The following is a 23,174-nucleotide window of genomic DNA, read 5'->3' as shown; positions in this document are numbered from 1 at the left end:
CATTAAACAACTCCACTCACTTCCTCCAAAAAAATATGTTTCTATGGGTACCCACATGGCTCCTAGCTTGCCTGCCTTTTTTGTGGAATATGTGGAACTTTCTTTGCTCCGGTCCTACTCAAGCCCCTTCCTTCACCTCTTTTTCCAATACATTGATGTCTGCTTTGGTGCCGTTTCCTGCTCTCGCCTTGAACTGGAAAATTTAATCGACTTTGAATCCAAGTTCCACCCTTCTCTCACCTTAACATGGTCCATCTCCGACTCTTCCCTTTCCTTCCTTGACTTCTCTTTCTCCATGTCTGGGGATAGGTTATCAACCAATATTCACTACAAGCCTTCTGTCTCCCACAGCTATCTTGACTACACTTCCTCACACCACAATTCCTGTAAGGACTCTATCCCATTCTTCTAGTTTCTCTATCTTTGCCACATCTGTTCTGAAGATGCAACATTCTATACTAGCGCTTCCTTTATCCTCAACCAAAGAATCCCCCCCGGCCCCCACAGCCATGGTTGACAGGGCCCTCGACCGTGTCTGTTCCATTTCATGCAATTCTGCTCTCACACCTTCCCCTCTCTCTGAGAACCATGATAGGATTCTCCTTGTCCTCATTTTCCAGCCATTAGCCTTTGTATTCAATGGATCAACCTCCACCATTTCCGCCACCTCGATGGTCCTGCCACCACTAAACATATCTTCCCCACCCTTTCATCATTCCAATGGCACGATTCTCTCTGCGACATGCTGGTTCACTCTTCAGTCACCCACAACAACCTCTCACCTTCCCACGGCACCTTCCCATGCAAGTGCAGGAGATGCAACACCTGCCCTTTTATCTCCTCCCTTATCACTGTCCAAGGCCCCCAAACACTCCTTCCAGGTGAAACAGTGATTCACTTGTACTGCTTTCAATTTAGTATACTGTATTCACTGCTTACGATGTGGTGTCCACTATATTGGGGAAACCAAACACATATTGGGTGACTGCTTTGCGGAACACCTCCATTCAGTCCTCAAGCACGACCCCAAGCTTCCTGTCGCCTGTCATTTTATTTCTTCACCTTTTTCCCACACTGACCTCTCTGTCCTTGGCCTGCTGCAGTGTTCTAATGAAGCTCAACACAAGCTCAAGGAATAGAACCTTATCTTTCGACTGGGCACTTTAGAGTCTTCTGGATTCAATCATTTTAAATCGTAATGCCTGCCCCCTATTTTGTTTCCTTTTTCTTTGCTGTATCTTTTTCTCCCTTTTTTTCTTTTTCTTTGCTTTCAGATGGCAGCTATTCAGGATCCTGCCTTTCACACCTCCTCTAGACACATCTTTTGTTTCTTTACTTGTCCCATTATCACTCCCTTTGGCCCTGTACCAATAATCCTTTTGTCTTTTAATCTCTCCTGCCTTCCACACTATCACAGACTTTCCTTTTTGTTCTTTTTCCCACCCTCCCCCCTTTCACTTGCTCAAAACCTACTACATTTTGAACTGTTACCAATTCTAATGAGAGGTTATAGATCTGAAATGTTAAATCTGTTTCTCTTTCTACAGATACTCCCAAACTTGCCGAGTATTTCCAGCATTTTCTGTTTTTATTTCTAATTAGGGTTATCGGCCACAACTGCAAAGGGGAGTCGTGGATTCCCAATAACTTTCAATAATGCAGGTACCAAGCCATCTGGGTGCTCATTGGATAATAGTAAATAGTATCAGAAACCACCTATGGGAAGGAGTGGAGCTCCTTTTTATTGATGTAATCATTGGGGGTTGCTATTCCAAGTCCTAAAGATCAGATAGGTTCTATACATAATGCCCACACTCTTACATAATCGGGATTGAACTACAGAATCGCTTATCTTGATGATGTCCCTTGCGGTGACCTGGATAGTTGCTGATGTATAGAAGCTTAGTATCTCGGTGACCTCGGGAACTTCAGGAAAAGCCAATCCAGTCCTCGATGTTGTCTGTAAGTCAGTCAATAGCAGATGACATAGCTCAATCACTGTCTCTGTAGTGAAATGGAGATGTGAAAGACAGGTTTCCACTGATAGGCCCAAGTAGGAATGGCGTATGTCTATAAATATGGATCCGTGGCTATTGCAAAGAGCAAGCATACCATCTTTTGACCTGAAGATGTTGTCCACTTATGAATTGATCCTGATCCAAATCATACAATATTGTGGGAGTGAACAATGACCTAAAATTTATGATTGGCAGGCTGCACTAGCATGGCCATTCACACCCTAATGAACTCTGCAGGATTTCGTTTGTTGAAAGAAAGAATTGCATTGATAAGGTACTTTTCACAATCACCAGACATCTCAAAGTGCTTAACAGCCAATGAAGTGTAGTTACTGTTGTAATGTCGGAAATGCGGCAGCCTATTTGCACACAGCAATGCGAAATTAACCAGATAATCTGTTTTTTGTGATGTTGATTCAGGGATAAATATTGGCCACGTCACTGGGGATAACTCCCCTGCTCTTCAATATCATGCCATGGGATCTTCTACATCTATCCAAGCAGACAGATGGGGCTTTGATTTTTAGGCTCAGGCCCTGGAGTGGGACTTGGACCCCAAACTTCATGACTCAACAATAAGAGTACTACCCACTGAGCCACAGCTGACACAATAATAGCCAAGGCATACTCCTAGCACCATTAACACTCTCTATTAGAACCTTGCATCTGGAAGATCGCATAACACTTCTGGTGATCTCTATTTTCAGACTTATCTCTCCTTCATTTGATCTCTTGGCGAGAACATATGGAAGACAAGAATCCAACTAGCAACCAAGTTCATATTGTTCAACTATTTTTTACCCCTGACTTCACATATGGAGCAGAAACATGGGCTTTTACAGTTTGTGACCAAACAAGACTGATGGCCCCAATATTTACAGGGAGGGAGCAAGGCAAATTTTAGCAGCTGGGAAACCTGGAAATATGGGCAGAGCGGAGGTCCTGCTGAATTTTTCTTCTCCATTTTCCACTTGGCAGTTGGCCAGCTGAAAGGCTGGATAGTTATCAGGTGGGGAAGGCCTGTGGGAGGAGACCACAGCCTGGGATTAGAGAGGAGGGAGGGAGAGATTGCAGGGTTGGAGGGGAAAGAGAGATTGGGTGACAGTGGGGGGAGCTGTAGATCACCTCGTAGGGGTGTCAGCTGATTGTGGGGAAGGAGGCCAATCACAGCAGGTAAGTTTGAAGGACTGGGGGAAGAACACCTGCTCCTTCTGGCCCACAAGTATTGCTACATCTGGCATTCCTTGCCTCCCTTCTGCTATTGGGCTTCTCCAGTCCTGGGAAACCCAGCCCACAGCTGTTAAATCCAAATGGATGCTAAAATCTGAGGCACCTAGTTTTTGTTTAAACATTAAAATTCCTGACCCACTTTTTGAGACCTGGTTGTTCGCTCGATTCCCCACCCCCCACTTCCCCGGTTAAACTGGTCACACCATTCATCTTTTTTTGTCCTTTCAACTCCCACAGCACATATAATCTGTCATCATAATATACTGTGAACCCTTCATATATCTTCAAACTGCTGCTCAATTACCACCACTTACCCCTCGTTGTGACAACATTTTGATCTCTTTTAAAGGTTCATTTATGCGCTCCCGTCTGTGTGGCTCACAGAATTGCGTGTCACCTGCAAAAGGGGCACTCTCCCTTTTCTTGTTCATAACTTATGGAGGGGTGCAGGGGGAAATCGCAGACAGAAAAATTGCCCCCATTAGATTAAAGTTGAGCAGTCCACCACAAGTAAATCACCATATAGAAACAGGGAGCCCAGTTTAAAATTGATTGTTGCTGCATGGGTTTCCCAGGGGTTAGTAAACCCAGCAAAGAAAGGGCGGTGGAAGCGGTTGGCTCCACAAGGTAAATTACTTTTTCAGCACATCTTGTGGGCCAGGAGAATAGGAGTGCTCCCCTGGCCCCTCAAGGAAGCCTTTGGCTTCCCCCAGCCTGGATTGCCAGCTTCCCCTCTGGTTGATCTCTCTTCCCCCTTCCTGATTGTGGCCTCTCTGCCTCCTCTGGATTGCAGCCTCTCTCCTGCCTACTGATTGCCGATCTCCCTCATCCCAATTGCCAGGTTGTCTTCTGCTTTCCCGTTAAGTTCAGCAGGATCTCTGCCTTTCTGGCCTTGCTGGGTCCTTTGACCACTTTTGGTCTTCCTCGCACCCTCCCCACCTCTCTGTAAATCGCAGGACCAAAGTATATGATTTTAGGGGAGATGATGGCGTAGTGGTAAAGTTACTGAACTAGTAATCCAGAGGCCCAGGCTAATGCCTTGGGAAGACGGGTTCAAATCCCACCATGGCAGCTGGTGGAATTTAAATTCAATTAATTAATAAGAGTCTGGAATTGAAAGCCAGTCTCAGTAATGGTACCATGAAACTATCAATGATTGTTGTAAAACCCAACTGGTTCACTAATGTCCTATAGGAAAGGAAATCTGCTGTCTTTACCCAGTATGGCCTACATGTGATTCCAGACCCACAGCAAAGTGGTTGACTGCCCTCTGAAATGGCCTAGCGAGCCACTTAGTTGTCGAGGGAAATTAGGGATGGGCAACAAATGCTGGCCTTGCCAGCATAGCCCACATAGAAGGTGAACCTGCCATGAATGTATAATGAAGGTGTCCTGAGGAAAATTAGGTGGATTCTTAGCACTAACACCAACAGGTATAATAATAATTCAAATACATTTCCAGTGGTAAATCTGTTGAAGAAAATACAATACTGGGTTTACACCCCAAATATTATCGCATTTCCTTCTTTTCCACCCCTCAACTTCTATACTCCCTTTATACTGACAGCCTCGCACCACATCACAAGCACTCCTGCTCCAAAGAAAATGAAGGAGGTAGCTAAGATCTGAAGTTCCTAAACTCAATGTTCAGATGAGAGAGCTGCAGAGTACTCAGGAGAAAGGTGACATACTGGGCAACATTTCCTGAGAATCCATGCCACCAGCAATGGCTGGCACACAAGGAAGATATAAGCATGCATTGCCACTGGCTTTGCACCCATTAATATCAGTGGATACAAAATCAAGAAGGTGGGGGAAGCAATGCAGCCGCAATTTGCCAAGAAGCCACCCATGTGTGAGGCAATGGATCTCAGACAATCTTTGTTCACTTCCTGAAGCCTGCACTGGACTTGATTGGAGGTCTTTAAGAGGCCAAAGACAGAAAGGCCAGAGTGAGTATGGAAGGGGGAGTTAATGTGGTGAGCCACAGACAGCTCAGGTTCATACTTTGTACAGAAAGAAGGTGATTATCAAAGGGGTCACCGAATCTGCATTTGGTCTCCCTGCTTTAGAGAAAACAACACCAAAAGCAGTGAATGCTTTTTATTAGAAGAAGGAGTGTTTGGGGCCCTGGCCATCAGTGTGGGAGGCGGTAATGAAAAAGGAAGAATGAAAGAGGAAGGTGCCAGAGGAAGAATAGCTGAAAGTAGGGGTGGTTGAAGGACACCACCAGAGAGCCAAAGAGGTCAGAGGAAGGGAAAATGTGCTGGAATCGCAGGTGATGGAAATGACAGAAGTTGATCTGGAGAATGAGGTGGCAGGTGAGGATAAAAAGGACACTGCTGTTATGAGAGCAGGAGGAGTTCACAAGAACAGAGGCCCCGTAAAAGGGGTGGACATTTTTTTATTTCCAAAATATACTTTATTCATAAAAATCTGTAAAAAATACATTCCCAAACAGTTTAAAACAGCATCAAGTCAAAAAATACAAACAGTGCAAAGGTGATCAGTTTCCTTCAATACAATCATGAGTTGCCTAAAAGGGGTGGACATGATCAAGGGTCAATTCTATGGAAGAGAAACCTTAGCTGAGAAAAAGAACAATTTCGAAGCTATGGTGTGGGAAGTGGCGTCATCAAAGTCAATGTGATGGAGATAGAAAAGTGATCTATTATGTTCTTTATGGCTCCTAATTGTACTTGTCCCCCAGCATGAAAAGGATAATGGGAGGCTTCCTACTGAGGATTTTCTAAATAGCCTATTTCAAAATCTATGATTGTTAAAGGAATTATAAAGAAGTTAGGTTTAATACAATAATACTGGGGTACTTAACTTTAGATGTTTAATATGTTTTTGTCCTTAGCTAATTTGTAAATTTGTAGGAAAGGTTGGGGATAATTACTAAACATGCTTATTGAATGATTAACATAATACCATCCTTCTCAGGAAACAGAATAAAAAGCTGGCTCCCAGTGTATCTCTTCAGTCACTTGTTGTATACAGAGTGAGAGATGGCAGGTATCTGGCTCTGTGTGTGCGCCCTTCTTTCAGCTGCTTTCTTCACCTCAACCTCGGCCTCAGCACCTCCCAACGAAAGTCCTATTGGTCAGCGTGTGAAAGCGGAGGTGAATGATTCAGGTGTTCAAAGTGCTGCTATGTTTGCTGTTGAAAATGTCAGTGAGGAATTGAACGCCATCCTTAATTTAGTCCAAATAACGAAAGCTGAAGTGCAGGTAACAGTGCAGTGGGCCATGCCTACATCTATTATTTATCTATTTCTCTCTTTCTGCTTACTTCAGCCAGTATGGGGATGTGTGGGGATGTTTAGTACGAGGGACTTTCCTTATCCTCCTTAGTAAGCATAGGCTGGAGTCAACCAACAATTTTCCAAGGTTTATGAAAATTCCTTGAAAGCTGTGACAATGCTAGTCCCAAACTTTCACTGAGACTAGAATTCTCCAGAACTGAAATGATTAATTATTTTTGGATGCCAGAAAGTCCACTGTACAAGTCTTAAGTCTGCTAGGCTTAAGGTAATAATGTGCTGACTTGGATCCTCTGTATGGGCACATCATGGAAAAGCATGGAACCACATTGAGTTCACTCCCTTCAACAGTCCATACATGATTAGCAGGAGCTACTGGTTTCCATTTTCACGGAAAAGGGACAGAATGTCAGAAAACAATGCCCAAACCACGAGTAAAAATCTGGGAATGTCATCTATCAATGTCATTGTCTTATATTTGACTTTATTACCGTAAACCAGTAGCCCTAAGGATTAATGTTACTAAGAATTAGTCTCAATTTATTTAATCTTGTGAGGATGGTAAATAACTACAGATAACTGGAAATGTCCCTTCATGGTAATTGAGTAAAATCCAGGCTGATACAAGGTGAGGCTAATGCAGCTTAAATGTAAATAACAAATGTTACCTTAGTACTGTCACCTCTGAAGTAGGCAGTTGTGGGTTCAAACCAACAAATTGAGGCAGTGCTGCACTTTCTGATGAGATATTAAACCAAACTCTGCCTGCCTGTATAGGTGAATGTGAATGATCCCAAGATATTATTCAAAGAAATTCTCTTGGTGTCTTGGCCAACAAGATCAACATAATTACAGATTAGCTCGTCATTTATCTCATTGCTGTTTGTTGGATCCTGATGTGCACAAAATGCTTACTGTGTTTCCTACATGACAACAGTGACTACACTTTAAATCAATTTGTTGGCTGTAATGCACATTCTGACATCCTGAAGACATAATAGACAATATGCGGGTTTTTATCTTTAACCTGTTATATTGTTGCCTCTTCTATGTTTGTCAGTACTTATCCCTAGAAACTTAGACTTTGTTATTAACCAGATTCATCCAGGTTCGGATTCTCTGAAGTCCTAAAGAGACCCAATTTGGTAGTTTGTACATTTTTAGCTCAATTTTAAAATTCTCATCTCCTTGTTCAAATCCCACCCTGGCCTCACTCTTCCCTATCTCTGTAACCTCCTCCAGTCCTACAAGAGCTCTTTGTTCCTTTCCAATTTCCTTCAGCCGGTTAGTGCCTAAGCTCTGGAATTCCCTCCCCAAACCTCTTTGCCTCTTTACCTCTCTCCTCCTCCTCCTTTAAGATACTGCTTAAAATCTACCTCTTTGATCAAGCATTTGGCATTTAACCTAATATCTCCTTCTTTGGTCCATGTCAATTCCTGTTTGATAATGCATCTGTGAGGAGTATTGGAATATTTTACTATGCTAAAGGCACTATATAAATGCAAGTTCTTGTTGTTGCACAACACCAAACATATTCCAGGAACAATACAAAGGTCATTTTCAAACATCCTGAAGAACCTAATCCACACGATTCAGGCCTCGGTTTATCATTATCATTTTCAATTACTGAAGAACACTATCAGTTGCAATATTCATTATGATTCTTTGGGCTAATTTGAACTTATCAGAAGATTTAATAATACAGTAGTGTTATTGATCCATTAAGATTAAAAGATTAAATTTGTAAAGTTGGCTAATGTTCAATGTGTTTACTGCTATCAGGTTGTTGCTGGATTGAAATATTATTTATCGGCGAAGATTGAATTTCAAGGGAAAGGATCATTGCCAAACACAATGAAAGTAAGAAACGTTTTCCAGTATTACAAACCACATTGAGCAGGGGCTCAGATTTTTGTTGTACATGCATTTCCGACATGCTGGGACTTGCACCCGCGACAAAAATGCACTCCTGATCCTGTCCCAGTTAATCTTCTACATCAGGGTCATTTTATTGGTTTTTTGGAAGTTACCCAGCCTGTGCTAAGAAGTTTGATGGTGGTAGGGGTGGAGGTTTGTGGCGGCTGGGCTTGAGAAGTGACTGCAGCTGAGCACTGCTGACAACCACTGCAATGCAGATGATAAAGAAATCAATTGCACAGGTTTCCCAGCTTATAAACGTAACCCCCATCCCCAGACAATTTGATTGAGATTGCATATAATGCAATGGATAATATATATTTTAGTGTGAGTAGTATGTAGGGTCATTATACTCTATCCGGAGCAGTTTATTTTTGGTAGCACCAGGTCTCCTAATACACGCAGTGAACTAAATAAAAAACGCACTGGTTGACAATGATGTCCTCATTGAAGGATTAACGAAGTGAATTGAGAGGATGAGTGGCACCATATGTTGACCCAGATTTCAATCAAATCAGAGCAGTGGGATAAAATCTCTTTCCTGTAAAGGATGTGAGAGCCCTAACCTATATGAATAGTCTCAATCCAGTTTGCAGAGGATCCTAAGCACAGATATCCACAACTCGATACGAATTGGAAATGTCAGTTAGAAAAGTCATTGGTCTGGATTTTGTGTTGGAGGCGGGGTTCCCGACACCAGGCCAAAAAGGCGGGGTCAGCCTTTTCACACCCCTTCTCCCCAGAGCAATCATTTAAATCAACGTTTCACGAGCCGGTCCCGGTCCCTTTAAAGACGGGGATCCCGCCTCCAGGAGCTCCCGGCCAATCAGAGGGCAGGCAGCTCAGCAGTATCAGCAGTGCCACCAGGAGGCAGACCCAGCACTGGAAGCCCAGACAAGAGGTCAGTGAAATGGGGTCGCTGGGGTCAGTCTGGAAGGCCCTGACGAGTGGGATGGAGGGTGGTTGTGCAGTCCAGGGGAAAGGAGGGTCCTGGGGGGGTAAACTGGTTCCCGCTGAGGGTCCTCCATGGGCCACAGATTGCCCACAGAGGAGGGACCCCCCCCCCCCCCCCCCAAGCCTGCAGGGCGATTGTCTTGTGTTACAAGGCGACCTCCTAGTGTGGTGGAGTTCTCCCCCCCGCCCCTGGGAAGATCACTTGGTGACAGGGTGGTGACAGGGAGGTGACGGGTCTTCCGTGCCCCCTCTCCCCGCCACCTTTCATGATACTCTGTGCCACCCCCATCTCTGACCCCTCCTTTGTGCGGTGGGGGGGGGGGGGGAGCCCACAAAATCCCAGCCCTTATGTTGGCTGGTTTAAACAGTAAAAAAAATTCACATTGCTGCAGCATCTCCAAGAGTCGCACATTGTTGGGTCTGTTCATACCTGTCTAGCAAGTGTTGAGAAAAGTGGGAAAGATGTTACCATTCCCAGCAATGATATCCCTCACTTTGATAAGAGGATGGTTGGTTGGCATTCTTCCATCTACGGAAGATGATGGACATGCAGCAAACAACCCATTTAAATGGGGTGTCTTCTCGGCGCATCTTTGCTGATGGCTGTGAAGGCCAATCCTGAGAAGGAGTTTCTGCCACAAGTGCTGCACCTGAAGCTGCCAAATGACGTTGTGGGTTGTTGTTTTTGATGTTGGCGCCTGTTGCCAAGCTGCTGTAGCAACTGGTCATCGTGGTAGCGCACACCAGTCCACAGGATGTGTCGCCATTTCCCTCTTTCACCAGTTAGTGACTCCCAAGTGCTATAGTCGACATTTAGGGCCTTCATGTCACGCTTGCCAAAAAGAAGATAAAATTACAACATTTTATCTGGGCGACTGGGGTCTTGACCACCAGTAAAAGCGCCACAAGAGCCTTGTGTCGCCTCCTCTGGGGAAGGCCAATCAGAGGGCGGCAGCTCTTTAACTGAGCTGCGCCACGGCAGAGGCGGTGGCAGCTGCAGGTACAGCTTTCAACTAAGGCTCTGGAACCAGGCCACGGATAAGTCTCAGTGGGAGGGGTTTCGCGGGGTGTGGGCCGCGGGACAGGGTGTAGAGGGGTTGGCAGCAACGGCAGAAATGTGGCTGTTAGTGGGCCGTCTCCTTCCCGATGCCGGGTCCCTCATTCCACCACTGTTCCTTTTAAAGAGGGACCCCCCTCCCCCACCTCCCGGACCTGCAAGCAACCCGCACAGGTTTGCTTGACGTGCTCCCCGTGCGGTGACAGGCCCTCCGGCTGCTGGGCTACTTCCAGCAGCAGTGGGATGAGGCCCATAATTGGGTATTAATTGCCCACTTAAGGGTCTCAATTGGCAGCAGGGCCGACAGGCTGTTTACTGGCCTCCCCGCCTCAGACTTAATTTATGTGGAGGCGGGAAGGTGCTGTGGTCCCCGCCAGCCACCATCCTGCCCGATTACATGCTCCCCCTGCCCCCAAACGCGATGCGGGGGGGGAGAGCAAGAAATTCCACTCAGTGTGTTTCTGGAGTATTAAGTCAAAGGTTGATTACTGAGAAACAACACAAAGTAGATATTACATATTTTAGTTCTCAGAGTGTTAACATCGCTAGTGTTATAATTTGGATTTATCAGCAACAATGTTATATTTCACATTTCAAAACGTTTTGCAAATGTTTTTCTTTCCTTTCAGGGCTGTGATTTTCAGGTGTATGATCGCCCTTGGGTTCCTGAAAAGTTTCTTTTAAACTACGCCTGCTTGCTTGAGGAGTGAACAGCAGAATTCCTCATCAACTAAAGTACTTTTGATGGTAACAATGTTATAGTGTAAAGCTCCCCATGTAGTTCCTATTGTGCTCTTGTCCAGCTCTCATGCAATGTTGGTTATTCATGAAGCATTGGCATCTTGATTACAGTTAAAAATGCAATAAACATTTTCCCAAGCAAATGCTTTTCTTATTTGTCCTGAACACTGCCTAACTCTTACTAACAAATATACAGCTTCTATCAGCGCTCTTTATGAAGATGGCACCAATATCCTTTAAGTAGGTAAGAACCAGTCAAGGAATAAAATTCCAGCTTCCAATTTGAAGTGCTATTATATTTACCTATTCAAGATCGGGTCCCCTGTAGTTGAGTGCCTTTGCTCACTACGAGCTAAAGATATGTTTTTTCTCAGTGGCAGGGGTGGACTAGATATCGTGAAATTAGAGTTGTGCTCTCTGCTCTCGCATCAGCACTTTCTTTACACATTCTGTCTGACTTGCTGAGTGTTTTCTGTTTTTTTTGGTGATTGTTAGCATTTACAGTATTTTGTTATTTTTCTTTGGAATTTAAGTTGACTAAAGGAAACCTGCAATAAAAATAAGGCACATTTAAACAGGATTTAGTTGAGTTTTACTCTCAACCATGCAATTTAACTCCTTTTTAGACTAAAAACATTTAAAAATGCATCAGACAATAAAATCTAAAAAAAAGTAGAATCTGCTTGTAATGTTCACCAATTGTAGCAAGAACCAGAAGTAATGCTCAATTTTAAAATGTAAAAAAGACATTTGATTCAATACTGATTTTGTATACCCTCAACTCAAAACTAGGAAGGAAAACCATTTTCAGGATATTATTGGGTGGTCTCTGAGGAGGAGCTTTCTTTAATCCTAGAAAACTTACTGTCAACATATTTACATTTTTGATGTGGATCTGTCTGTGCATTTTGCTACAGCTTCCAGTTCTGAAACCTGAGAGAGAAGCAGTGGTACAAACACAGCAGGGATGTATCACTGGGCTCTTCAGAGGGTACAAGGTGCTTTTGCCTCCACTGTGATGGACAAGTTGTGATCGCACTATGGAATGTTGGAAGTAGCAGTTTCAGGAGCCAATTATTGCCATTAAAGCGTAGAAAATTTACTATGCTTGAATGGCCTTTTTTTCATTCATTCATGGGATGTGGGCATCGCTGGCTGTGCCAGCATTTATTGCCCATCCCTAATTGCCCTTGAGAAGGTGGTGATGAGCCGCCTTCGTGAACCGCTGCAGTCCATCTGGTGCAGGTACACCACAGTGCTGTTAGGAAAGGAGTTCCAGGATTTTGACCCAGTGACAGTGAAGCAACGGCCATATAGTTCCAAGTCAGGATGGTGTGTGGCTTGGAGGAGAACTTGCAGGTGATGATGTTCCCATGCATCTGCTGCCCTTGTTCTTCTAGGTGGTAGAGGTCGTGGGTTTGGAAGGTGCTGTTGGAGGAGCCTTGGTGAGTTGCTGCAGTGCATCTTGTAGATGGTACGCAGTACTGCCACTGTGCGTCAGTGGTGAAGGGAGTGAATGTTTAAAGTGGTGGATGGGGTGCTGATCAAGCGGGTTGCTTTGTCCTGGATGGTGTTGAGCTTCTTGAGTGTAGTTGGAGCTGCACCCATCCAGGTAAGTGGATAGTATTACATCACATTTCTGATTGTGCCTTGTAGATGGTGGACAGGCTTTTGGGAGTCAGGAGGTGAGTTACTTGTCACAGAATTCCCAGCCTCTGACCTGCTCTTGTAGCCACAGCATTTATGTGACTGGTCCGGTTAAGTTCTGGACAATGGTAACTCCCAGGATGTTGATGGTAGGAGAGTCAGTGATAGTAATGCCATTGAACACCAAGGAGAGATGATTGGATTCTCTCTTGTTTGAGATGGTCATTGCCTGGCACTTGTGTGGCACAAATGTTACTTGCCACTCATCAGCCCAAGCCTGGATGTTGTCCAGGTCTTGCTGCTCGCGGGCACGGACTGCTTCAGTGTCTGAGAAGTTATAAATGGTACTGAGCATTGTACAATGATCAGTGAACATCCTCACGTCTGACCTCATGTTGGAGGGGAGGTCATTGATGAAGCAGCTGAAGATGGTTGGACCTAGGACATCACCCTGTGGAACTCCTGCAGTGATGTCCTGGAGCTGAGATGATTGACCTCCAACAACCACAAGCATCTTCCTTTGTGCTCAGTATGACTCCAACCAGTGGCGACTTTTCTCCCTGATTCCCATTCCCAATTTTACTAGGGCTTCTCGATGCCACACTCAGTCAAATGCTGCCCTGATATCAAGGGCAGTCACTCTCACTCTCACCTCACCTCTGGAATTCAACTCTTTTGTCCATGTATGGACCAAGGTTGTAACCTCTATGTAACAATTCCTAAGAATTAATTGGTCTCTCCAGGAGTGGGAATTGCTGTAATTAGGCATCTTCATTGATCAGAGAGGGAGTAAGAGCTGAGGGTTGCTTGCAGCTGGACTTTTAGTCCATTGAGTGTGGGAGAGACAGAGACAAACAGACCAAGGCAACAATGCACAGTGGCGCAGTGGTTAGCACCGCAGCCTCACAGCTCCAGAGACCCGGGTTCGATTACGGGTACTGCCTGTGTGGAGTTTGCAAGTTCTCCCTGTGTCTGCGTGGGTTTTCTCCGGGTGCTCCGGTTTCCTCCCACAAGCCAAAAGACTTGCAGGTTGATAGGTAAATTGGCCATTATAAATTGTCACTCGTATAGGTAGGTGGTAGGGAAATATAGGGACAGGTGGGGATGTTTGGTAGGAAGATGGGATTAGTGTAGGATTAGTATAAATGGGTGGTTGATGTTCGGCACAGACTCGGTGGGCCGAAGGGCCTGTTTCAGTGCTGTATCTCTAATCTAATCTAAATGCACCTCATGTATTTACTCATAGGCTGTGGACTGCAAACTCTTATTTTCTCCCAAGTTTCTCACAGCTGTGTCTGGGAGATTAATCTTTCATTTTTGGAGACTCCAGACAACCTGGGACCCCCACAACCACTCACAACCACCAACCATGCACACATAGGCACTGGGAGCTGAAGGGTGGGAATTCAAAGCATCAATTTATACTCTGCAAATGAAAAATGACGGGGAGAGAAATAGTTTTGGGGAGGCAGGGGTGGGGAAAGTCCAGCAATGCTTTCAAAGCACCTTCATCCCCAAAATAAGTTGATAGTACAGTGGCCACCCTCATTCATCAGCATGTTACTGCTATGTCTAAAATACAAGCTCTTATTATTTGGGAATTATATTAACTTACAGTGTTCACACAAGCACGAGTGTAGCTTGTCTCACGTATAGACCCTACCCTCACCCTGTGCCAAGTGACCTTCACACCGTCCCATCAAAGTAGCTCTGCCACCTCTCATGATGCAATAGCACTGCCCAACAACTTTACTTTCTTATTTTCTCCTGCGTTGCAGATTCAACTGTCATTCTAGAAGATTCCCAGCCAATCTGTGACCCTGACAATGCTAATGCCGAGTTACTTGTTCTCACAGCTCAGCAATTTACCTTGTTGCCACCACCACCAACCCCCCCCAACTCTATCCCCTCCATGCCAATATACTCACAGCCTGCAATCTCCTCTCTGCCTCCCTGATATCCTCCACCACCCTCCACAAAGTCCCACTGACTCACCATCCCTCCTTTCTTTACACAAACCAGCTGCGGCTTGGTGTTCAAAGCCTTTCCACCCGATAGTCAGCCAACCTTAGGCTGTGAACTGGAAAAAATGGGGCAGGATTTTCCATTTTGGGTCAGGACCCCAACGTCGATCAACGTCAACTGTAGATCCTGACCACAAACCATGTTGGGAGCAGTCACCTGACATCAATATTGCCTTGATTGGCCAATTAGTGGTGAGACAGCAAACTCACTGTTCAATTAAGGATGGCGGTTGGGCTCTTGATACTAGAGGACTAATAGGAGGGCCTTCAGCATGGAAGGAGCTGCAGCCTGCTGTTTCAGGCAAGAAAATCAGAGGGAGCCTCCATCTTAAGGCATCCTGTCAGCACTTTTAAAAGATTTGAACGAAATAGTGGCCACAGTGGCTGGACCAGGTAGGCAGGGGAGGCCTCAGAGTCACCCCAGAGGACTGACCCCTCAGTCTGGCAGCTGCTGTGTTGCTGAGGTGCCCACAGGCCAAGTAGAAAATTCCAATTGGCTTCTGATCCATGGCTTTAATTGGCCTTTTAGTCATCTTAACAAGCGTTCTGTCCTGACTTGACCTTCCTGAAAATGGCTCGGGGGGTGGGATGGTGCTGGTAAACTTGAACACTAGCCGATGGTGTGAAATTACATGCTGGCCCACCTCCATTCCCGCCCCTATATCGGGGCAAATATTCTGCCCATGGTCAAGTAAATTTAAAAGAGGTTCTGCCGTTAAATTCGGCCACTGCGCTTCCCCCAGAGACTCACTGCTCCCTGGGAAAAGGAGGACAACTTGCATGTTAATGTTTAGTCACTTTGTATGTTAGCATTAAAGGAACATTGTTAATTTTGCCTATGCTCTTAAAATTTCTCCTTGGAGTATTCTGATTTAATGCCCACTCAAAACCTGATATTTGAACTACTTCGGACTTCTTCAGCACCAGTTAATGATTGTGCAATTATACTACTACCAGAGTGATAACCCACTTAAGGATTTAATGATTTGTTTTTTTTGGTGGGTTGTCCTAGAGAGAGCACTTATTCCTGCTCATACGCCAAACTGCAGATCCATATCAGTAAATCAATATTTACATCTTTTACACTGATACTGCTTTTACTCAGAAACACATACATTCTCAGTGGCTAGACTGTCCCACAGTACAGCCTTCACAACAGTGAAGTATCTGTTTAGTTAATTGAGTAACAGTAGCCCATTTACGTTTGGATTGGTCAGTCACTGGCAGAAAGCAGGCAGGTGAATAATAATAATCGACTGGGTGACTTAACCAAAGATGTACCACCTGGATCCCGTCATCTCCAATTATAACATGCCCTTCTCAGGGGCAACAGAGGCACCTGCCTCAACCTGGCAGATTGGGATCTGATGATATTATCAGGCCGGACTATGATTTTAACTCCAATCTAAATGACAAAGCCACTCCAGTTTTCTTGCAAGGTAAAGCCAAGTGAGAAGAGAATTGGAAGCAGGAGGCTATTCAAGGGAGTGATGGTGATGTAGTGGTAATGTCACTGAACTAGTAATTCAGAAGCTCAGGCTGAATATCCCTGGGGACACAGGTTCAAATCCCATCATGGTAGCTGGTGGAATTTAAGTTCAATTGTCAATTAAATCAACTGGAATAAAAAGCTAGTCACAGTAATGGTGACCATGAAACTACCAGATTGTCACAAAAGCCCATCTGGCTCACCTAATCCCCTTTAGGGAAGGAAATCTGCCATCCTTGCCTTGTCTGGCCTACATGTGACTCCAGACCCACAGTAATATGGTTGACTCTTAACTGCCCTCTGAAATGGCCTAGCAAGCCATTCAGTTCTCATGGGCAATTAGGGTTGGGCAACAAATGCTGGCCTTGCCAGTGATGCCCACATCACATGAAAGAATAAAAAAAATAGTATTTTTTCACTATCCTTTGTAGGCACATGATGAGAAATATTTCTCTGTACCCCACAAGGAAAGTTTAGGTCTCCTCTGCCTCAGACTTTCTGCCCCTTTCAGAACTCCAGCCCCCCCCCCCCACCACCCCCCACCCGCCCTGGGTCCCTGATCCCCACACTGACCTAAGTACCGCTGGGCTGCCAAGGGCTGCCCAAATTTCCAAAGGTTGGTAACTGCTTCCCGCCCACTTGTTGCTCATTCCAGGTGGGAAGTCAGCCAGTGGTATGTAAATGAAGCTCAGTGGCTGAAATCACCATGGCCTCACTCTACCATGGGCAGGTGGAGACTAACTGAAGCCAGTGGCTTCTCACCAGAAATCCACAGGGAGTTAAAATCCCACTTTAGTTTTAGCACACGTTAAAAGAAAGTGCATAGAGCGCTCCTGAAAATGCAATAATCAAATGGGAAATACAACACCTCCAGATGAGATCACAGGCCTAAAATTAGACATAATTCAAAATCAAAGACAAAGGATGGGAATGGAAAGGTCATGTGTTCTATAGCAAGCGACATTTGCAAATAAACATCTTATCCTCTAACCAGTGCTTTGGGCTAATGGCACTATCCAAAGGTTTCAAAGCTTATATTATCAGTAACAAAGACAGTGGGCCACCTTGTCCTATGCCCCTACCCAATTTAACTGCAGCGGTGATGTTTTAATTTAATGTAGTTCCTGTTTACCTAATGAACCCCAGAGAGGAAACAAGAATTCAAAATTTCTATAGTCCCGTTTCTCCGGTGGCGATGAGGCTTAATTGTACCAATGCTGAAGACTCTGAACTCACCCCAAATGTGTGCCAGAAATCATCAGCTCCAAAGGAGCTATTCTCGTGCTTCTGGAATCTAATCACTCCTCAGAATTAGTTATCTTTCTCATCTAAAGGCTTGTAGCCTTTTCCCCAGCTCTCAACAGAACTCATGTCAGCTCTTCACTCTGCCCCCAGCCACAGTATTGTATTGAATTCTGGGCACTACATTTTAAGAAGAAATTGAGGCTTTAGAGAGGATACAGAGGAGACTTTCTAGAATGGCTCCAGGGATGAGAGATTACAGACACGTTGAGAGACGGGAGAAATTAGGGTGATTCTCCTAGGAGCAAAGAAGGCTAAGAGAAGATTTGATAGAGGTGTTTAAAATCATGAATGGTTTAGATAGAGTAGATAAGAAGAAACTGTTTTCAATGGCCGGAGGACACAGATTTAAGGTGATTGGTAAAATAACCAGAGCGACATGAGGAAAAGCTTTTTGATGTAACAAGTGGTTAGGATTTAGAATGTACTGCCTGAGAGGGTTGGGGAAACAGATTCAATAGTAGCTTTTGGAAGGGAATTGGGTAAATACTCAAAGGAGTAAAAATTGCAAGGACATGGAGAAAGAGCTGGGGAGTGGGACTAGCTAGATTGCACTTCGAAAGAGCAGTGCAAACCCCATGGACTGAATGGCCTCCTTCTGTGCTGTATTATTCTATGATTCTAAATATTCTGCTGAGGCATTTTGAAGGTGGAGAGAGGGATTTTACAGGGCAGCTTGAAAACTGTCCCAGACACACACCCTTAGGGTGAGGGAGGTGCAGGAACAGGATCCATTCATTATCCTCAATGGAAAATGGCAGAACCAGAAACATAGAAAAGAATCCAGGTGCAACTTGATTTCATCACTGATCAGGCAATCGGACAGGGTCTGATCGGAATTTCAGGCCCCACATTTCTCTAGGCACTTAAATAGGTACTTTAATTTGATTCTGTCACATGCCAACATCTTTCAAAATGGCCATAATGGGCCACTTGTAATATGAGGAAGTGTGTAAGTTTCTTCAGGGTGTTGGACCTTTTGGAGATCTCACCCGACCACTGTGCATGATCTGTGGAGACACCATTTCCACTTGGCATGTGACCACCTTTGGCAATTAACATTTTAAAGCTCCTGCAGTGGGTGTGGTCCTTCCCTTTTATGGTCTGCATTGATGCCCTACTGTGTGTACAGTTGAAAAGCTCTCAGTAATGCATCTCCAACATGGACAGTAATTTGTGGTAGAGCACTACTATATACTTATATTAGTCCTAGGGCTTAGCCCCTTTCCACTTCAGATAGTTTATGGGTCACTCCAAACATAGAACATAGAACATAGAACAGTACAGCACAGTACAGGCCCTTCGGCCCACGATGTTGTGCCGAACCTTTAACCTACTCTAAGATCAAACTAACTACCTACCCTTCATTCTACTATCATCCATGTACCTATCCAAGAGTCGCTTAAATGTCCCTAATGTATTTGCTTCTACTACCACCGCTGGCAGTGCATTCCACGCACCCACCACTCTCTGTGTAAAGAACCTACCTCTGACATCTCCCCGAAACCTTCCTCCAATCACCTTAAAATTATGCCCCCTGGTGATAGCCCTTTCCACCCTAGGAAAAAGTCTCTGACTTTCCACTCTATCTATGCCTCTCATCATCTTGTACACCTCTATCAAGTCACCTCTCATCCTTCTTTGCTCCAATGAGAAAAGCCCTAGCTCCCTCAACATTTCTTCGTAAGACATGCCCTCCAGTCTAGGCAGCATCCTGGTAAATCTCCTCTGCACCCTCTCTAAAGCTTCCACATCCTTCCGATAATGAGGCGACCAGAACTGAACACAATATTCCAAGTGTGGTCGAACCAGAGCCTTAAAGAGCTGCAGCATAACCTCGCGGCTCTAAAACTCAATCCTCCTGTTAATGAAAGCCAACACACCATACGCTTTCTTAACAATCCTATCAACTTGGGTGGCAACTTTGAGCGATCTATGGACATGGACCCCAAGATCCCTCTGTTCCTCCACACTACCAAGAATCCTGTCTTTAAGCCTGTATTCTGCATTCAAATTCGACCTTCCAAAATGAATCACTTCACACTTTTCCAGGTTGAACTCCATCTGCCACTTCTCAGCCCAGCTCTGCATCCTGTCAATGTCCCGTTGCAACCTACAACAGCCTTCCACACTATCCACAACTCCAGCAACCTTCGTGTCATCGGCAAACTTGCTAACCCAGCCTTCCACTTCCTCATCCAAGTCATTTATAAAAATTACAAAGAGCAGAGGTCCCAGAACAGATCCCTGCGGAACACCACTGGTCACCGAGCTCCATGCTGAATACTTTCCATCTACTACCACCCTCTGTCTTCTATGGGCCAGCCAATTCTGTATCCAGACAGCCAACTTTCCCTGTATCCCATGCCTCCTTACTTTCTGAATGAGCCTACCATGGGGAACCTTATGAAACGCCTTGCTAAAATCCACATACACTACATCCACTGCTCTTCCTTCATCAATGTGTTTTGTCACATCTTCAAAGAATTCAATAAGGCTTGTGAGGCATGACCTGCCCCTTACAAAGCCATGTTGACTGTCTCTAATCAAACAATGCTTTTCCAAATAATCATAAATCCTGTCTCTCAGAATCCTCTCCAATAATTTGCCCACTACCGACGTAAGACTGACTGGTCTATAATTCCCAGGGTTATCCCTATTCCCTTTCTTGAACAAGGGAATAACATTTGTCACCCTCCAATCATCTGGTACTACTCCAGTGGACAGTGAGGACGCAAAGATCATTGCCAAAGGCGCGGCAATCTCTTCCCTCGCTTCCCTTAATATCCTTGGGTATATCCCGTCTGGCCCCGGGGACTTATCTGTCCTCATGTCTTTCAAAATTTCCAGCACATCCTCCCTCTTAACATCAACCTGTTCGAGCATATCAGCTGTTCCATGCTGTCCTCACAAACGACCAGGTCCCTCTCACTAGTGAATACCTCCTTCGACTCCAGGCACAAGTTCCCTCCAATATCCATGATCGGCCCTACCCTCACTGTGGCCATCCTCTTGTTCCTCACATAAGTGTAGAACGCCTTGGGATTTTCCTTAATCCTACCTGCCAAGACTTTTTCATGTCCCCTTCTAGCTCTCCTAAGTCCATTCTTCAGTTCCTTCCTGGCTACCTTGTAACCCTCTAGAGCCCTGTCTGATCCTTGCTTCCTCAACCTTAAGTAAGCTTCCTTCTTCCTCTTGATTAGCTGTTCCACATCTCTTGTCATCCAAGGTTCCTTCACCCTACCATCCCTTTCTTGCCTCATTGGGACAAAGCTACCCAGCAGTCGCAGCAAGTGCTCCCTAAACAACCTCCACATTTCTGTCGTGCATTTCCCTGAGAACATCTGTTCCCAATTTATGCTCCCCAGTTCCTGCCTAATAGCATTGTAATTTCCCCTCCCCCAATTAAATATTTTCCCATCCCGTCTGCTCCTGTCCCTCTGCATGACTATAGTAAAGGTCAGGGAGTTGTGATCACTATCACCGAAATGCTCTCCCACCGAGAGATCTGCCACCTGGCTTGGTTCGTTGCCAAGCACCAAATCCAACATAGCCTCCCCTCTCGTCGGCCTATCTACATATTGAGTCAGGAAACCTTCCTGGACACACCTGACAAAAACTGCTCCATCCAAACTATTTGCACTAAGGAGGTTCCAATCAATATTAGGGAAGTTGAAGTCACCCATGGCAACAACCCTGTTACTTCTGCACCTTTCCCAATCTGTTCCTCCGTGTTTCTGTTGCTATTGGGGGGTCTATAGAAAACTCCCAATAAAGTGACTGCTCCTTTCCTGTTTCTGACTTCCACCCATAATGACTCAGTAGACAAACCCTCCTCGACGACCTCCCTTTCTGCAGCTGCGATACTATCCCTGATTAGCAATGCCACTCCCCCACCTCTTTTACCTCCCTCCCTATTCCTTTTGAAACATCTAAACCCCAGAACATCCAACATCCATTCCTGCCCCTGTGATATCCAAGTCTCCGTAATGGCCACAACATCGTAGCTCCAAGTACTGATCCATGCTCTAAGTTCATCACCCTTATTCCTGACACTTTTGCATTAAAATAGACACACTTCAACCCATCATACTGGCTGCAACTTTGCCCTGTCAACTGTCTAACCTTCCTCACAGATTCTCTGCACTGTGTATCTGCCTGTTCAACAGCTACCCCATCCACTGATCCGTAGCTCCGGTTCCCATCCCCTTGCCAAACTAGTTTAAACCCTCCCGAAGAGCTCTAGCAAACCTCCCACCCAGGATATTGGTGCCCCTCCAGTTCAGATGCAACCCGTCCTTCTTGTACAGGTCCCACCTTCCCCAGAAGGTATCCCAATGATCCACATATCTGAAGCCGTCCCTCCTACACCAGCTCTGTAGCCACGTGTTCAGCTGCACTCGCTCTCTGTTTCTCGCCTCACTAGCACATGGCACCGGTATCAATCCTGAGATTACTATCCTGCTCGTCCTGTCTTTTAGCTTCCAACCTAACTCCCTATATTCGCTTTTCAGGTCCTCATCCCTTTTCCTAGCTATGTCATTGGTACCGATGTGTACCACGACTTCTGGCTGCTCCCCCTCCCACTTAAGAATCCCTTGGACTCGATCCGAGACATCCCTGACCCTGGCACCAGGGAGGCAACATGCCATCCGGTATTGGCAAAGTGATTGTTCCAGGAATCAGGATCTTAAGACTAAAAAAACCATCTCACTCAGAGGCTGCTGCTTAGGATCCTGATTGATACACCAGCCGATAAAACGAATTACAAGTCTTGTGATTTTAAGTGGGATCTGCCTTTAGTTCCTCCACCATATTCCCAATTAGAGATTGCTCTACCTGTTCTCCCTGATTTAGTTGTTTGCATAGTAATTTCCAAGCTTTTACCTCCAGAGTAAAGAAACTGATGCCCATCTGAAAATAGTATGAATCCAGTTTGTTTCTTTAGTAAAGAGTTAAGTGATGAGTAAGGTACCTCAGCACAATCAAGGACTTGGAATATATACCCTTTATATAGGTAGTAATAAGAAAATTCAAAGATAACACTATCCCAAAATCTGCTTAATGCCACACTTAGTTCTTCACCCTCTCTGTTTTGGTCTGTGTGCGTTTTGAATCGAGAGGACACATTTATTTAGCACCTTTCACATCCTGAAGACATCCCAAATAGCTATTGTTGAAGTGCTCGCCACTGTTGTTAAGTTGGTAAACACAACAGTCAATCTGCCCACAGGAAACAGCAATAAAATGTAAACCAGTTCATCTCTTTTTCTGTGGCGTGGTGAGGAAAAATAATCTACCAGTAAATTGTGAGGATTCTCCTGTTCTTCTTCAAATAATGTCATTTGATCTGCCACATCCAGCTATGCAGGTATATGAGAAAATACATTTTGAAAAAGTAAGACTTGCATTTATATAGTGCCTTCACAATCTCAGGACACCACAAAATTCTTCACAGCCAATGAAGTACTTTTAAAGTGTAGTCACTGTTGTAATGGATAAAGTACAGTAGCTAATTTATGCACAGCAA

At 44.9% G+C, this 23,174-nt stretch overlaps 1 protein-coding gene across 1 annotated transcript; it reads left to right on the top strand.

Moving 5' to 3' along the window:
• The first annotated feature begins 5,535 nt into the window (after positions 1–5,535).
• LOC137376698 (cystatin-like) lies at positions 5,536–11,151 on the top strand. The gene is made up of 5 exons (XM_068045673.1): positions 5,536–5,569; positions 6,300–6,481; positions 8,296–8,373; positions 9,777–9,893; positions 11,071–11,151. Exons 1-5 carry the CDS (start codon positions 5,536–5,538, stop codon positions 11,149–11,151), a joined length of 492 nt encoding a protein of 163 aa, XP_067901774.1.
• The last annotated feature ends 12,023 nt before the right edge of the window (positions 11,152–23,174 follow it).

This window comes from Heterodontus francisci, chromosome 13 (genome assembly GCF_036365525.1).
Source record: "Heterodontus francisci isolate sHetFra1 chromosome 13, sHetFra1.hap1, whole genome shotgun sequence".
NCBI classification, from domain to species: Eukaryota; Metazoa; Chordata; class Chondrichthyes; order Heterodontiformes; family Heterodontidae; genus Heterodontus; species Heterodontus francisci.
This window is presented reverse-complemented; position numbering and strand designations above follow the sequence as displayed.